Source organism: Manacus candei, unplaced genomic scaffold (assembly GCF_025592945.1).
Source record: "Manacus candei isolate 608988 ecotype Guabito, Panama unplaced genomic scaffold, ASM2559294v1 h1tg000113l, whole genome shotgun sequence".
In the NCBI taxonomy this organism is placed as follows: domain Eukaryota; kingdom Metazoa; phylum Chordata; class Aves; order Passeriformes; family Pipridae; genus Manacus; species Manacus candei.
The window spans coordinates 36,631-53,029 of NW_026138161.1; the positions used below are offsets into that span (position 1 = coordinate 36,631).

Here is a 16,399-nt window from a genome sequence, read left to right on the forward strand (position 1 = left end):
TAATGATACACAGTCTGTTGAATCACTTGCCGCTTGCATTCAGCAGCATTTGACATGAGCTGCTATTGTGGGAGCACAGCTTGGGAAAATACTGAAACTTTCAGTTTTGATAAAGCAACTCTGATAGGGAGAGAAAGGTGTGTTGCTGAAGTTGGAAATCGAGCATGCAGAATTTATGGACCACAAGGATATTTTACAGAAACCAGAAGATAAAGAAGAGACTCTAGGAGACTCGGTATATGTAAAGGAAAGTCCGTACCGGGGCAAAAACAGAATAAAAAGATTAAAAATATGGACTTAATTCGTATCAACATGGAGGAATTAATAACCAGTAGAGGAGAGATCACTCAGCAGTGAAAGCGAATTATGTCATTTAGGACCAATGAACATTCATTTCTTTCTTTCCTAAAAATTAATAAAGAGGTGAAAAACAGTTGCATTGGTAGAGTCTGGGTAGAGGTCGGGATTCTGTAGGACACGGACCCAGCCAGGATTGTGAATAAAGTAATGCCTTGCTTTCTAACAGTAAAATGCAGTGTTAGAGGGTTTTACTGTCCCATGGGTTTGGGAGGATTTTTGGTGACAGGTGTACAAGTCTGATGAGAAGTGTTTGAGAGAACTGGGTGTGTTTAGCAGGAGGAAAAAGAAGTTCAGGGGAGACCTAATCGTTCTCTTACAACCAGAAAGGAAGTGGTAGGCAGGCGGGGGATGGTTTGCTCTCCCAGGGAACAAGCACTGCGACAAGAGGAAAGGGCGTCAAGTTGTGCCCGGGGAGATTTCCATTGGATCCTAGGAAAAATTCCTTCACCAAAAAGCTTATCAAGTTTGGGAACAGAATGCCCAGGGAAAAGGCTAACTCCCCACCCTTGGAGGCATTTAAAGGGTCTGTTGATGTGTCATTTGGGGACATGGTTTATTGGTGGAATAGGCAGTGTAAGGTTGGCAGTTGGACAGAAGATCTCCAAGGTCTTCTCCAACCTCCGTGACTCAGAGATTTAACTTCAGCTCAAGCAGTGTGGAGTCAGGCCTTGCACTCCAACACCCTCAAGGGTCCCTTCAAACATGGCTCTTCCATGTGACTGCCACTGAGGAACAGATGAGAATAAATGCAAAAGAAAGGAGAATGGAAGTTCTTGGAAGAAGATTAACTCCAAGGCAGCCTTTAGCCTTACACCAGGGCCACTGGAAGTTGCTGAGCCGGGGTGGGGACGAAGGGCGGGGCTGGCCTGGCTGTGATGTGATGTGGCTCTTGTGACATCACAGGCATTGTGTCACAGTGGGGGCAGCTAGAGATGGCCCCAGCAGGTAACGCTGCCCCAGTCGAGCCTGGACAAGTGGTGAGTGCACACGTGCAGGGGCGAGGCTGCGCTGGGCGAGGGCCGGGGCCGAAACGCTGCCCCTGGGGCTGGGTTCTCCCTCTGCACCCAGGGCCAATCCCTCACCAGAACACCTGGGGCACCGAATGGTGCTGCTGCTGCTGGGGCAGTGGGACAGGCCTTGCTGCCTGCCAGCTGCCCTGGGGCCCTCTCCTTCCTGCTCCACATCCCCGCTGCTCCCATTCGTACTCCCGTCACCTCTCGCTCCTTCCCTCCCTTTCAGACCCACTCAACCCCTTCTCTCTCTCCTCCTGCAGGCCATGGCTGCGAAACTGATTCTTCTCGTGCTTTTGCAAACCCTCATCCAGTACCCACAGATGGTGGGTGATGGGCTGGATGAGGTCACCCGTCTGCGCATGGAGCTGCGTGAAAAGCTCCTGGACAGAGAGATGACTCGGCTGCTGCAGGAGCTGGAGCAGAGCAGCCTGGAGCACAGTGTCAGGGCCTGGGGAGCCCTGCTCTGGGCTGCCTTGCAGCAGGGGGACTTCTGGGCTCTGGTTATCGGCCTCTTGTGGTTGTGGTTTGTCTTCCGGAGAAGGAGCCACGAGCCAGACAACAATGGCTGGGACGAGGGGGCAGGAGATGGCGGTGGTGGTGGAAATGAAGGGGAAGAAAACCGTGATGCGATTGTGTGGGAAGTCAACAACGGTGATGCAATTGAAGGAGAAGACCACAATGTTGCAAATGAAGTAGAAGAGGATGTTATTACCCACAACCTGAGACAGCGTTTAGAGGAGCACCTAGACCACCTGATGGTAGGGAGAGTGATAACTACTCTCCTGATGGAGAACTTCACGATGTTCATTGGACACCTCTTGTCAGACAGTTCATACCCAGTGCCGCAACGAGCCATCGGGGTGGGCAGTGCCTTTGAAGGCTGGAGTCCCCGGGAGGAGGATGCGGTGTACCGTATCCTTGTTCCTCTCAATCCTCCCCGGGGGCACACCTTCCATCTGGAGATGGACACCTCAGGCCACATACCTGGCAGGAACTTCTTCATCCGCGTGGAGCCGGTGTGCACCTGCCCAAGGGAGCAGCAGGATGACAACGTGCTGTGTTCCCTCCACCACCCAGAAGAAGAGCAGAGGAGGAACGAGGAGCCCAACTTCCTAAACACCCTCTGCACTGGCTCCTACCTGGATGTGGAGAAAACTGCCCGCTGGTTCTACCAGTTGGTGAGAGCGGCCTGGCCGGCTTTGCCTCAGTCACACAGTTGGCAAATAGTGCTGCTGCCCTCCAGACGCTCCTGCAAGTTCAAGCTGACCAGAGGCAGACAGAGCCTGACGGTTGAGTTGCTCTTTGGAGTGCAAGAAGGCAATTCAGACATCTACGTGAGCAGCCAGCCTACAGAGTCCCTCTTCACCCCAAGCACAGTGTGGCCTGAGACCTACGCCGTGGCAGAGATGAAGTTCTTTAAGCTCATTGCCCGGCAGGATCCACTTAACAACTGGCACCTCAAGTGCCTGCATGTCTTGACCCGAGCTCTTCTGGGGATAGGCTTCTCCACCTATACCCTGAAGACCATTGTGATGCACCTCCTGAACACCGTACCTATGTCAGGCTGGCGCATGAGGCATTTCCGCCGGCGGCTGGAGGATACCATGGAGTACCTGCGCGGCTCCCTGGAGGAGAAACGCCTTGACCACTTTGTTGTGGGCAACCGGACATTTCCTCAAGAGATTCTCTTGCCCCCGGATGTCAAAACCGCCGAGCCACCCAACCTCTTCCATCGCCTGGCACAGGATCCGGTCGCCCACACGCAGGCGATGGACGAGTGCCGTGAACTGGGACATCGGCTCTCAAGAATGCTGCACGACGGCCACTGAAAGAAGTCTTCCTGCACACAACTGTGCTTGGGGGGCTCACAACTGGTCAAAGACAAGCACCTCCTACCGCAAGGAAAAAAAAGAGGAGCATGTGGGACAGAGAGAGGGAAAGGAAAACCCTTTGCAGCAGCACTCTGCCATCAGCATTCCCCTAACAGCAGTCTGCCCAGCTCAGCCTCCAGTGATGACCAGGGGGGCTACAAAGATGACTTTCATCCTCCTTTCCCCTCACACTCTCACGGCCATTGTGGCCATTTCAGATGGGCCCAGGAATTCTTTCTGGCATCTGCGGCTGCTCAGGGATCAAGCGAGAGGCATCGCTAATGTTCCTAAACTGTATCTCTCCTTGTTCCCTGAAGGGATATCTTTAGGTCAGCATTGCACACACTGTGTGGGACCTGACCTGAAAATTTTTAATTTATACTTTAGAATATTTTCTTTATTACAAATATTTTATTTAATATTTCATATATCGATTGATATTTAATATAGCATATAGATATTAAACCTAATATCATAATATTTTAACATATTACTATAGCATTTATAGACTCCCACAGTATTTCCCCCTGTCCCCTTAAGGGACACCTTCAGGTCAGCCTTGCACCAAGACTATCTTTCCCAGCCTCTGTTGGAGCTGACCTTAATGTTTTTACATATAAATATAGAAGTTTTTCAATTTTTAGATAGATATAGATAATATAGACTATAGTTAATTTATTTGATAAAATATTAGTTTTTTGCAAATACAGCACCAATAGATCTGTCCCGACACATAGCAATGCCCTGTAGTCACTGCATTTAGGACTGCCAATCCAGAAACTCCTTTCCCCTTGCTTCAATAAAGAGTGCTACTCCAGAATCTGGATCGTGCAAGTTTCTAGGGAACACAATCAGGCCCAGAGCCTTGGGAAATCACACTAGTTGTGAGTCTGTGCTCGTGAACAGTAGCACTGAGCTCGACCAAACTGAGAGTGTTGAATGGCTTCTCATCCCAAATTAGGCCTCCTGCCACCCGGCCCCTCTGCTCATCGAATCACAGAATGCCTTGGGCTGGAAGGGACCTTAAAATTCATCTGGTTCCAACCCCCCTGCCATGGGCAGGCACACCTTCCAGTAGACCAGCTTTCTCCAGGACCCAGTCCACCAGGCCTTTAACACTCCCAGACCTGTTCTCTGCTCTTCTCCTTCCCTCTCATAGACTGGGCATTTTGCACCAGGCACCTCAAGAGAGCAGAGCGATCCTTTCGAAGGGGAGCTCTGTGCAGGCTAGAAACGCAGCCACCAATGGCCTCTGGCTGGAGCCAGAGATTTAGGGATCCCCCTCTGCTCCTGCAGAGGCACAACAAGTGAAGGGCTGGAGAGCTGCTTGCCCTCTGCAGAACGTCCATCTTCCCTTGTCTCTAGTTGCTTCTGCGTCTTCTTAAAGCAACCTCAGCAGGGGGAGTGAAAAAAAACCCTTTCCAGACGCTTGGCTTGCCCAAATCACCCCCACTGTGGAATAAAGGATGGCAGTTGTCCTCAAAGGACTGGAGGAGTTTCTATCCTCCCCTCTGGCAGCTCTTCCTTTTGTAGGGGGATCCTTTCTCTTGTGTGGGTTGAGAGATCCTGGATCCCAGTCTCACTGAATTATTGCCATGGGTGGGAACCAAGTCCCTGGGAGTGTGTGTGTGCATGTGGGGAAGGGCTGGGCCTGGACCTGCAGCTGCCTGCTAAGGCCTGCACATCAGGCCTGTGCTGAGGGCACAGGGCAGAGTTGAAGGCAAGGCCTGCTGCCCACGCAGAGCGCAGGGCAGAGCTGAAGGCCCAAAACATGCCCGTGTCGAGAGCAGAAGGCTGGAACAGGCCACGACAGCAGTGGCAGCAAAGGCCAGACCCCTCCAGCACAAAGAGGCAGCCGAGCACACCCATGTGCTGCCAGGGGCATTTTGGGGGCACTACTGAGCCAGTCCCTCTGGAGGGATGGGCAATTCCCAAGGACAAAACAGAACCACACTGAGGTGTCCTAACTCTGTCAGGGTGGCAAAGCAGAGTCGTGAAACCACTGTGGTCCTGCTGGAAATGATCTCTCTTTTCTAATGTTGTAACGGTTTCATTAACTCATTAATTAATTGTTTTATCTAATGATACACAGTCTGTTGAATCACTTGCCGCTTGCATTCAGCAGCATTTGACATGAGCTGCTATTGTGGGAGCACAGCTTGGGAAAATACTGAAACTTTCAGTTTTGATAAAGCAACTCTGATAGGGAGAGAAAGGTGTGTTGCTGAAGTTGGAAATCGAGCATGCAGAATTTATGGACCACAAGGATATTTTACAGAAACCAGAAGATAAAGAAGAGACTCTAGGAGACTCGGTATATGTAAAGGAAAGTCCGTACCGGGGCAAAAACAGAATAAAAAGATTAAAAATATGGACTTAATTCGTATCAACATGGAGGAATTAATAACCAGTAGAGGAGAGATCACTCAGCAGTGAAAGCGAATTATGTCATTTAGGACCAATGAACATTCATTTCTTTCTTTCCTAAAAATTAATAAAGAGGTGAAAAACAGTTGCATTGGTGTCTGGGTAGAGGTCGGGATTCTGTAGGACACGGACCCAGCCAGGATTGTGAATAAAGTAATGCCTTGCTTTCTAACAGTAAAATGCAGTGTTAGAGGGTTTTACTGTCCCATGGGTTTGGGAGGATTTTTGGTGACAGGTGTACAAGTCTGATGAGAAGTGTTTGAGAGAACTGGGTGTGTTTAGCAGGAGGAAAAAGAAGTTCAGGGGGGACCTAATCGTTCTCTTACAACCAGAAAGGAAGTGGTAGACAGGCAGGGGATGGTTTGCTCTCCCAGGGAACAAGCACTGCGACAAGAGGAAAGGGCGTCAAGTTGTGCCCGGGGAGATTTCCATTGGATCCTAGGAAAAATTCCTTCACCAAAAAGCTTATCAAGTTTGGGAACAGAATGCCCAGGGAAAAGGCTAACTCCCCACCCTTGGAGGCATTTAAAGGGTCTGTTGATGTGTCATTTGGGGACATGGTTTATTGGTGGAATAGGCAGTGTAAGGTTGGCAGTTGGACAGAAGATCTCCAAGGTCTTCTCCAACCTCCGTGACTCAGAGATTTAACTTCAGCTCAAGCAGTGTGGAGTCAGGCCTTGCACTCCAACACCCTCAAGGGTCCCTTCAAACATGACTCTTCCATGTGACTGCCACTGAGGAACAGATGAGAATAAATGCAAAAGAAAGGAGAATGGAAGTTCTTGGAAGAAGATTAACTCCAAGGCAGCCTTTAGCCTTACACCAGGGCCACTGGAAGTTGCTGAGCCGGGGTGGGGACGAAGGGCGGGGTTGGCCTGGCTGTGATGTGATGTGGCTCTTGTGACATCACAGGCATTGTGTCACAGTGGGGGCAGCTAGAGATGGCCCCAGCAGGTAACGCTGCCCCAGTCGAGCCTGGACAAGTGGTGAGTGCACACGCGCAGGGGTGAGGCTGCGCTGGGCGAGGGCCGGGCCGAAACGCTGCCCCTGGGGCTGGGTTCTCCCTCTGCACCCAGGGTCAATCCCTCACCAGAACACCTGGGGCACCGAATGGTGCTGCTGCTGCTGGGGCAGTGGGACAGGCCTTGCTGCCTGCCAGCTGCCCTGGGGCCCTCTCCTTCCTGCTCCACATCCCCGCTGCTCCCATTCGTACTCCCGTCACCTCTCGCTCCTTCCCTCCCTTTCAGACCCACTCAACCCCTTCTCTCTCTCCTCCTGCAGGCCATGGCTGCGAAACTGATTCTTCTCGTGCTTTTGCAAACCCTCATCCAGTACCCACAGATGGTGGGTGATGGACTGGATGAGGTCACCCGTCTGCGCATGGAGCTGCGTGAAAAGCTCCTGGACAGAGAGATGACTCGGCTGCTGCAGGAGCTGGAGCAGAGCAGCCTGGAGCACAGTGTCAGGGCCTGGGGAGCCCTGCTCTGGGCTGCCTTGCAGCAGGGGGACTTCTGGGCTCTGGTTATCGGCCTCTTGTGGTTGTGGTTTGTCTGCCGGAGAAGGAGCCACGAACCAGACAACAATGGCTGGGACGAGGGGGCAGGAGATGGCGGTGGTGGTGGAAATGAAGGGGAAGAAAACCGTGATGCGATTGTGTGGGAAGTCAACAACGGTGATGCAATTGAAGGAGAAGACCACAATGTTGCAAATGAAGTAGAAGAGGATGTTATTACCCACAACCTGAGACAGCGTTTAGAGGAGCACCTAGACCACCTGATGGTAGGGAGAGTGATAACTACTCTCCTGATGGAGAACTTCACGATGTTCATTGGACACCTCTTGTCAGACAGTTCATACCCAGTGCCGCAACGAGCCATCGGGGTGGGCAGTGCCTTTGAAGGCTGGAGTCCCCGGGAGGAGGATGCGGTGTACCGTATCCTTGTTCCTCTCAATCCTCCCCGGGGGCACACCTTCCATCTGGAGATGGACACCTCAGGCCACATACCTGGCAGGAACTTCTTCATCCGCGTGGAGCCGGTGTGCACCTGCCCAAGGGAGCAGCAGGATGACAACGTGCTGTGTTCCCTCCACCACCCAGAAGAAGAGCAGAGGAGGAACGAGGAGTCCAACTTCCTAAACACCCTCTGCACTGGCTCCTACCTGGATGTGGAGAAAACTGCCCGCTGGTTCTACCAGTTGGTGAGAGCGGCCTGGCCGGCTTTGCCTCAGTCACACAGTTGGCAAATAGTGCTGCTGCCCTCCAGACGCTCCTGCAAGTTCAAGCTGACCAGAGGCAGACAGAGCCTGACGGTTGAGTTGCTCTTTGGAGTGCAAGAAGGCAATTCAGACATCTACGTGAGCAGCCAGCCTACAGAGTCCCTCTTCACCCCAAGCACAGTGTGGCCTGAGACCTACGCCGTGGCAGAGATGAAGTTCTTTAAGCTCATTGCCCGGCAGGATCCACTTAACAACTGGCACCTCAAGTGCCTGCATGTCTTGACCCGAGCTCTTCTGGGGATAGGCTTCTCCACCTATACCCTGAAGACCATTGTGATGCACCTCCTGAACACCGTACCTATGTCAGGCTGGCGCATGAGGCATTTCCGCCGGCGGCTGGAGGATACCATGGAGTACCTGCGCGGCTCCCTGGAGGAGAAACGCCTTGACCACTTTGTTGTGGGCAACCGGACATTTCCTCAAGAGATTCTCTTGCCCCCGGATGTCAAAACCGCCGAGCCACCCAACCTCTTCCATCGCCTGGCACAGGATCCGGTCGCCCACACGCAGGCGATGGACGAGTGCCGTGAACTGGGACATCGGCTCTCAAGAATGCTGCACGACGGCCACTGAAAGAAGTCTTCCTGCACACAACTGTGCTTGGGGGGCTCACAACTGGTCAAAGACAAGCACCTCCTACCGCAAGGAAAAAAAAGAGGAGCATGTGGGACAGAGAGAGGGAAAGGAAAACCCTTTGCAGCAGCACTCTGCCATCAGCATTCCCCTAACAGCAGTCTGCCCAGCTCAGCCTCCAGTGATGACCAGGGGGGCTACAAAGATGACTTTCATCCTCCTTTCCCCTCACACTCTCACGGCCATTGTGGCCATTTCAGATGGGCCCAGGAATTCTTTCTGGCATCTGCGGCTGCTCAGGGATCAAGCGAGAGGCATCGCTAATGTTCCTAAACTGTATCTCTCCTTGTTCCCTGAAGGGATATCTTTAGGTCAGCATTGCACACACTGTGTGGGACCTGACCTGAAAATTTTTAATTTATACTTTAGAATATTTTCTTTATTACAAATATTTTATTTAATATTTCATATATCGATTGATATTTAATATAGCATATAGATATTAAACCTAATATCATAATATTTTAACATATTACTATAGCATTTATAGACTCCCACAGTATTTCCCCCTGTCCCCTTAAGGGACACCTTCAGGTCAGCCTTGCACCAAGACTATCTTTCCCAGCCTCTGTTGGAGCTGACCTTAATGTTTTTACATATAAATATAGAAGTTTTTCAATTTTTAGATAGATATAGATAATATAGACTATAGTTAATTTATTTGATAAAATATTAGTTTTTTGCAAATACAGCACCAATAGATCTGTCCCGACACATAGCAATGCCCTGTAGTCACTGCATTTAGGACTGCCAATCCAGAAACTCCTTTCCCCTTGCTTCAATAAAGAGTGTACTCCAGAATCTGGATCGTGCAAGTTTCTAGGGAACACAACCAGGCCCAGAGCCTTGGGAAATCACACTAGTTGTGAGTCTGTGCTCGTGAACAGTAGCACTGAGCTCGACCAAACTGAGAGTGTTGAATGGCTTCTCATCCCAAATTAGGCCTCCTGCCACCCGGCCCCTCTGCTCATCGAATCACAGAATGCCTTGGGCTGGAAGGGACCTTAAAATTCATCTGGTTCCAACCCCCCTGCCATGGGCAGGCACACCTTCCAGTAGACCAGCTTTCTCCAGGTCCCAGTCCACCAGGCCTTTAACACTCCCAGACCTGTTCTCTGCTCTTGTCCTTCCCTCTCATAGACTGGGCATTTTGCACCAGGCACCTCAAGAGAGCAGAGCGATCCTTTCGAAGGGGAGCTCTGTGCAGGCTAGAAACGCAGCCACCAATGGCCTCTGGCTGGAGCCAGAGATTTAGGGATCCCCCTCTGCTCCTGCAGAGGCACAACAAGTGAAGGGCTGGAGAGCTGCTTGCCCTCTGCAGAACGTCCATCTTCCCTTGTCTCTAGTTGCTTCCGCGTCTTCTTAAAGCAACCTCAGCAGGGGGAGTGAAAAAAAAACCTTTCCAGACGCTTGGCTTGCCCAAATCACCCCCACTGTGGAATAAAGGATGGCAGTTGTCCTCAAAGGACTGGAGGAGTTTCTATCCTCCCCTCTGGCAGCTCTTCCTTTTGTAGGGGGATCCTTTCTCTTGTGTGGGTTGAGAGATCCTGGATCCCAGTCTCACGGAATTATTGCCATGGGTGGGAACCAAGTCCCTGGGAGTGTGTGTGTGCATGTGGGGAAGGGCTGGGCCTGGACCTGCAGTTCCCTGCTAAGGCCTGCACATCAGGTCTGTGCTGAGGGCACAGGGCAGAGCTGAAGGCAAGGCCTGCTGCCCACGCAGAGCGCAGGGCAGAGCTGAAGGCCCAAAACATGCCTGTGTCGAGAGCAGAAGGCTGGAACAGGCCACGACAGCAGTGGCAGCAAAGGCCAGACCCCTCAGCACAAAGAGGAAGCCGAGCACACCCATGTGCTGCCAGGGGCATTTTGGGGGCACTACTGAGCCAGTCCCTCTGGAGGGATGGGCAATTCCCAAGGACAAAACAAAAGCACAATGAGGTGTCCAAACTCTGTCAGGGTGGCAAAGCTGAATTCTGCAAGCACTGTGGTCCTGCTGGAAATGATCTCTCTTTTCTAATGTTTTAAGGGTTTCATTAAGTCATTAATTAATTGTTTTAACTAATGATACACAGTCTGTTGAATCACTTGTTGCTTGCCTTCTGCAGCGTTTGACATGAGCTGCTATTGTGGGAGCACAGCTTGGGAAAATACTGAAACTTTCAGTTTTGATAAAGCAACTCTGATAGGGAGAGAAAGGTGTGTTGCTGAAGTTGGAAATCGAGCAGGCAGAATTTATGGACCACAAGGATATTTTACAGAAACCAGAAGATAAAGAAGAGACTCTAGGAGACTCGGTATATGTAAAGGAAAGTCCGTACCGGGGCAAAAACAGAATAAAAAGATTAAAAATATGGACTTAATTCGTATCAACATGGAGGAAATAATAACCAGTAGAGAGAGATCACTCAGCAGTGAAAGCGAATTATGTCATTTAGGACCAATGAACATTCATTTCTTTCTTTCCTAAAAATTAATAAAGAGGTGAAAAACAGTTGCATTGGTGTCTGGGTAGAGGTCGGGATTCTGTAGGACACGGACCCAGCCAGGATTGTGAATAAAGTAATGCCTTGCTTTCTAACAGTAAAATGCAGTGTTAGAGGGTTTTATTGTCCCATGGGTTTGGGAGGATTTTTGGTGACAGGTGTACAAGTCTGATGAGAAGCGTTTGAGAGAACTGGGTGTGTTTAGCAGGAGGAAAAAGAAGTTCAGGGGGGACCTAATCGTTCTCTACAACAACCAGAAAGGAAGTGGTAGGCAGGCGGGGGATGGTTTGTTCTCCCAGGGAACAAGCACTGCGACAAGAGGAAAGGGCGTCAAGTTGTGCCCGGGGAGATTTCCATTGGATCCTAGGAAAAATTCCTTCACCAAAAAGCTTATCAAGTTTGGGAACAGAATGCCCAGGGAAAAGGCTAACTCCCCACCCTTGGAGGCATTTAAAGGGTCTGTTGATGTGTCATTTGGGGAGATGGTTTATTGGTGGAATAGGCAGTGTAAGGTTGGCAGTTGGACAAAAGATCTCCAAGGTCTTCTCCAACCTCCGTGACTCAGAGATTTAACTTCAGCTCAAGTAGTGTGGAGTCAGGCCTTGCACTCCAACACCCTCAAGAGTCCCTTCAAACATGGCTCTTCCATGTGACTGCCACTGAGGAACAGATGAGAATAAATGCAAAAGAAAGGAGAATGGAAGTTCTTGGAAGAAGATTAACTCCAAGGTTGCCTTACACCAGGGCCACTGGAAGTTGCTGAGCCGGGGTGGGGACGAAGGGCGGGGCTGTCCTGGCTGTGATGTGATGTGGCTCTTGTGACATCACAGGCATTGTGTCACAGTGGGGGCAGCTAGAGATGGCCCCAGCAGGTAACGCTGCCCCAGTCGAGCCTGGACAAGTGGTGAGTGCACACGCGCAGGGGTGAGACTGCGCTGGGCGAGGGCCGGGGCCGAAACGCTGCCCCTGGGGCTGGGTTCTCCCTCTGCACCCAGGGCCAATCCCTCACCAGAACACCTGGGGCACCGAATGGTGCTGCTGCTGCTGGGACAGTGGGACAGGCCTTGCTGCCTGCCAGCTGCCCTGGGGCCCTCTCCTTCCTGCTCCACATCCCCGCTGCTCCCATTTGTACTCCCGTCACCTCTCGCTCCTTCCCTCTCTTTCAACCCCACTCAACCCCTTCTCTCTCTCCTCCTGCAGACCATGGCTGTTAAACTGTTTCTTCTCGTGCTTTTGCAAACCCTCATCCAGTACCCACAGATGGTGGGTGATGGGCTGGATGAGGTCACCCGTCTGCGCATGGAGCTGCGTGAAAAGCTCCTGGACAGAGAGATGACTCGGCTGCTGCAGGAGCTGGAGCAGAGCAGCCTGGAGCACAGTGTCAGGCCCTGGGGAGCCCTGCTCTGGGCTGCCTTGCAACAGGGGGACTTCTGGGCTCTGGCTGGAGTCCTGGGCCTTCTCTTGTGGCTGTGGTTTATCCGCAGCAGAAGGAGCCACCAGCCAGACAATAATGGGTGGGATGAGGAGGAGGAGGAGGAAGGAGATAATGTTGTGATTGTGCAGCAAGAAGACAACGAGGATAGGAATGAAGTCAGAAATGTTGGTGAAAATGAAGAAGAAGAAGCCGGCAATGATGCTGCTGTTGCAGAAAATGGCAATGATGATGGAAATGCAGTGGAAGAAGAAGACGATCCTGAAAACGACATTGGAAGGATTTTAGAGGGGCAAATACAGTGGCCTACTCAGGACCTGGAGAGAGGTTGCGAGATGACATCTGACATAATGGACATTTTCATATCTGTCTTTGGACACCTCTTGTCAGACAGTTCATACCCAGTGCCGCAACGAGCCATCGGGGTGGGCAGTGCCTTTGAAGGCTGGAGTCCCCGGGAGGAGGATGTGGTGTACACTGTCCTTGTACCTCTCACTTCTCCTCCGGGGCACATCTTCCACCTGGAGATGGACACTTTAGGGCACATACCCGGCAGGAACTTCTGCATCCGCGTGGAGCAGGTGTGCACCTGCCCAAGGGAGCAGCAGGATGACAACGTGCTGTGCTTCATCCATCACTCCCAGGAGCAGGTGAGGAGGAATGAGGAGCCCAACTTCCTAAACACCCTCTGCACCGGCTCCTACCTGGATGTGGAGAAAACTGCCCGTTGGTTCTACCAGTTGGTGAGAGCAGTCTGGGTGATTTTGCCTCACTCCCAAAGTTGGCAATTAGTGCTGCTGCCCTCCAGACGCTCCTGCAAATTCAAGCTGACCAGAGGCACACAAAGCTTCATGGTTGAGATCCTTTTTGGGGTGCAGCAAGGAGTCTCAGATATCTATGTGAGCAGCCAGCCTACAGAGTCCCTCTTCACCCCAAGCACAATGTGGCCTGAGACCTACGCCGTAGCAGAGATGAAGTTCTTCAGATACATTTCCAAGCAGGCTCCACGTGACAGCTGGCACCTCAAATGCCTGCAGCTCTTGGCCCGTTCTGTGGTGGGCATTGGTTTCTCTACTTATATGATGAAGACCATTGTGATGCACCTCCTGAACACCATACCCATGTCACGGTGGGGCAGCAGGTATATCCTGCTTCAGTTGGAGGATAGCGTAGAGTACCTACGTTGCTCCTTGTTGGAGAAACGCCTTGACCACTTTATTGTGGGCAACCAGAGGGTTCCTGAGGTGATCAGCTTGCCCCTGGAAGTCCAAACTGCCGAGCCACTCAACCTCTTCTATCACCTGGCACAGAATCCGACCGCCCATACCCAGGCAATAAGCGAGTACCGTAATCTGCGATACCGGCTCAAAATAATGTTGCTAGAAGGCCACTGAAAGAAGTCTTCCTTCACACAGCTGTGCTTGGTGGTCTCACAGCTGGTCCAAGACAACTGCTGCAAACCACAGGGAAAAAGAGAGGAGGATGTGGACAAAGAGAGGGAACGGAAAACCCTTTGCAGCAGCACTCTGCCATCAGCATTCCCCTGTCAGCAGTCTGCCCAGCTCAGCCTCCAGTGATGACCAGGGGGGCTACAAAGATGACTTTCATCCTCCTTTCCCCTCACACTCTCATGGCCATTGTGGCCATTTCAGATGGGCCCAGGAATTCTTTCTGACAGCTCTGGATGCTCAGGGATCAAGCGAGAGGCATCGCTAATGTTCCTAAACTGTATCTCTCCTTGTTCCCTGAAGGGATATCTTTAGGTCAGCATTGCACACACTGTGTGGGACCTGACCTGAAATTTTTTTAATATATACTTTAGAATATTTTCTATATTACATATATTTTAATTAATATTTCATATATCTATTGATATTTAATATAGCATATAGATATTAAATCTGATATAATAATATTTTTATATATTAGTATAGCATTTATAAACTCTCACCGTGTTTCCCCCATTCCCTTAAGGGACATCTTTAGGTCAGCCTTGCACCAAGACTGTCATCCCCAGCCTCTGTTGGAGCTGACCTTAATGTTTTTATATATAAATATAGAAGTTTTTATATTTTTAGATATATATAATATAAACTAGAGTTAATTTATTTGATAAAGTATTATTTTTTTACAAATATAGCACCAATAGATCTGTCCCAACATATAGTAATGCCCTGTAGGCACTGCCTTAAAGACTGGAAATCCAGAAACTCCTTTCCCCTTTGCTTCAATAAAGAGTGCTATTCTAGAATCTGGATTGTTCAAGTTTGTGTGGAACACAACCAGGCCCAGAGGCTTGGGAAATCACACTAGTTGTGAGTCTGTGCTCATGAACAGTCACACTGAGTTCGACCAAGCTGAGAGTGCTGAATGGCTTCTCATCCCAAATTAGGCCTCCTGCCACCTGGCCCCTCTGCTCATCGAATCACAGAATGCTTTGGGCTGGAAGGGACCTTAAAATTCATCTGGTTCCAACCCCCCTGCCAAGAGAAGGGATACCTTCCAGTCGACCAGGTTTCTCCAGGCCCCAACCCACCAGGCCTTTAACAGTCCCAGGGCTGGGGCCTTCACAGCTTCTGGGGGCAACCTGTACCACTGCCTCACCACCCTGACACTCAAGACTTTCTTCCTAATATCCAAACTGAGTCTGCCCTTTTAATTTTAAAATCATTCCCTCTTGTCTCTCACAATATGCCCTTGCAAATAGTCTGCCCTCATCTCTCTTGTAGGCTCCTTTCAGGTTCTGGAAGGCTGCAATTAGGTCAACCCAAAGCCTTCTCTTTTTCAGGCTGAACAGCCCTAATTCTCTCATCCTTTTCTCATTGGGGAGGTACTCCATTCCACTCATCATCCTAGTGGCCCTCCTCTGGGCTCACTCCAACAGTTCTATGTCACTGACACCAGTGACAACAACCACCAATTTCACCAGAAAGCTTTCAGTGGTGACTGTAAACGCTTTTTCTCTCTCTTCCCTTCTCTCCTTTTCCTTTAGCTCTTCTTCTCTCTCTCTTTCTCTTTCCCCTTAAACATTTTCTTCAGTGATATCTTTATGGTTTTACATAGCTATATTGCAACCAAAACAGCTAAATACCTCTTTTTCTTTGCAACACCTTTATGCTTTTATATTGCCATGTTACTACAGATACAATCAAACCAGCTATTTACCTGTATTCCTTTGCAACCCAATTGTTCTAAAATAAACCATTTATATATATATATATCTGTAAACAGTGATCATTAGTATCGATTTACTTTAAATCAGTCCAAGGAATTTATCAGCAAAAAAGAAGTTATTCCTGCCTGGCAGAGAGGGTTGTAACACCTGGGGATCCCAGAGCTGGATGCAGTACTCCATGTAGTTTCTCCCCAGAGCGGAGGAAAGGGGCAGAATCACCTCTCTTGCCCTGCTGTCCACTCTGCAGGGGATGCAGCCCAGGATGTGATTAGCTTTCTGAGCTGCAAGTGCACATTGCCAGCTCATGTCCAGTCTCTCATTTGCCAGCACCCCCAAGTCCTTCTTGGCCAGGCTAGTCTCCATTTCTTCATCCCCCAGCTTGTATTCCTACCAGGAGTTGTTCTGACCCAGGTGCAGCACCTTGGACTTGGTCTTGTTAAACTGCATGGGATTCCCATGGGCACACTTCTCAAGCCCATCCAGGTCCCTCTGGATGGCATCCCATCCTTCAGGTGTGTCAACAGCACCACTCAGCTTGGTGTCATCAGCAAATCTGATGAGGGTGCCCTCGATCCCTTCATCTAGGTCATTAATGGAGATATCAAATAACAGTGCTCCCAGTATGCACCTCAGAGGGACACACTTGTCACTGATGTCCATCAGTGACTCTGAGCCTTTGACCTCTGGATGCAACCATCCAACCAATGTCTTATCCATCCAACAGTCCA

At 50.3% G+C, this 16,399-nt stretch overlaps 2 protein-coding genes and 1 long non-coding RNA gene across 9 annotated transcripts in view; 2 read left to right on the plus strand and 1 right to left on the minus strand.

Moving 5' to 3' along the window:
* LOC127461787 (inositol 1,4,5-trisphosphate receptor-interacting protein-like 1) overlaps positions 1 to 4,105 on the plus strand; it is an 8,096-nt gene extending 3,991 nt beyond the window's left edge. The window contains exons 1-2 of one of the 2 annotated variants that reach the window (XM_051769838.1): positions 1,333 to 1,337; positions 1,634 to 4,105. In XM_051769838.1, coding sequence (XP_051625798.1) covers positions 1,637 to 3,202 — 1,566 coding nt within the window. In that variant the 5' untranslated portion in view covers positions 1,333 to 1,337; positions 1,634 to 1,636 and the 3' untranslated portion in view covers positions 3,203 to 4,105. Of the gene's footprint in view, positions 1 to 1,332; positions 1,338 to 1,633 lie in introns of those variants that run through there. The other variant, XM_051769839.1, reaches the window with a different exon arrangement.
* The window catches only part of LOC127461788 (uncharacterized), a 27,188-nt gene extending 14,065 nt beyond the window's left edge, over positions 1 to 13,123 (minus strand). The window contains exons 1-2 of one of the 3 annotated variants that reach the window (XR_007900196.1): positions 13,018 to 13,123; positions 2,189 to 2,329 (exon numbers count right to left, since the gene is read on the minus strand). This is a non-coding gene — a long non-coding RNA (uncharacterized LOC127461788). Of the gene's footprint in view, positions 1 to 2,188; positions 2,330 to 7,507; positions 7,649 to 13,017 lie in introns of all 3 variants that reach the window. The other 2 variants (XR_007900197.1, XR_007900198.1) reach the window with 2 other exon arrangements.
* LOC127461781 (inositol 1,4,5-trisphosphate receptor-interacting protein-like 1) overlaps positions 1 to 14,244 on the plus strand; it is a 50,574-nt gene extending 36,330 nt beyond the window's left edge. For all 4 annotated transcript variants that reach the window (XM_051769826.1, XM_051769827.1, XM_051769828.1 and 1 more), the window contains exon 3: positions 12,349 to 14,244. In XM_051769826.1, coding sequence (XP_051625786.1) covers positions 12,349 to 13,890 — 1,542 coding nt within the window. In that variant the 3' untranslated portion in view covers positions 13,891 to 14,244. The remainder of the gene's footprint in view (positions 1 to 12,348) is intronic.
* Positions 14,245 to 16,399: the final 2,155 nt, after the last annotated feature.